A 204-nucleotide genomic window follows, 5' to 3' on the forward strand; every position below is an offset into this window, starting at 1 on the left:
CACCCCCAACGCCCTCCCCTGCTCACCAGGCAGAAGCACGTTCCGTTGAGGCACTCGCCCCGCCCGGAGCAGTTCGCCTGGCACGAGTTGGTGTAGTTGGTCATCCTCTCGTAGAAGGTCCTGATGGAGGTGTAGAGCGCCTCGCCTAGGGTCTCGCCCGCCACGTGGGGCAGATCGGGCTGGCTGGAAGGAGAGGAGGAAGCC

At 65.7% G+C, this 204-nt stretch overlaps 1 protein-coding gene across 1 annotated transcript in view; it reads right to left on the bottom strand.

The window, feature by feature from the left end:
• Positions 1–204, bottom strand: part of LOC119585116 — a gene marked incomplete in the record, with an annotated part of 123,275 nt that overhangs the window by 106,901 nt on the left and 16,170 nt on the right. Inside the window, 1 exon segment of the mRNA XM_037933747.1 lies at positions 27–204. Within this exon segment, the coding sequence (XP_037789675.1) occupies positions 27–204 (178 nt within the window).

Source organism: Penaeus monodon, chromosome 19, assembly GCF_015228065.2.
Source record: "Penaeus monodon isolate SGIC_2016 chromosome 19, NSTDA_Pmon_1, whole genome shotgun sequence".
Lineage (NCBI taxonomy): Eukaryota > Metazoa > Arthropoda > Malacostraca > Decapoda > Penaeidae > Penaeus > Penaeus monodon.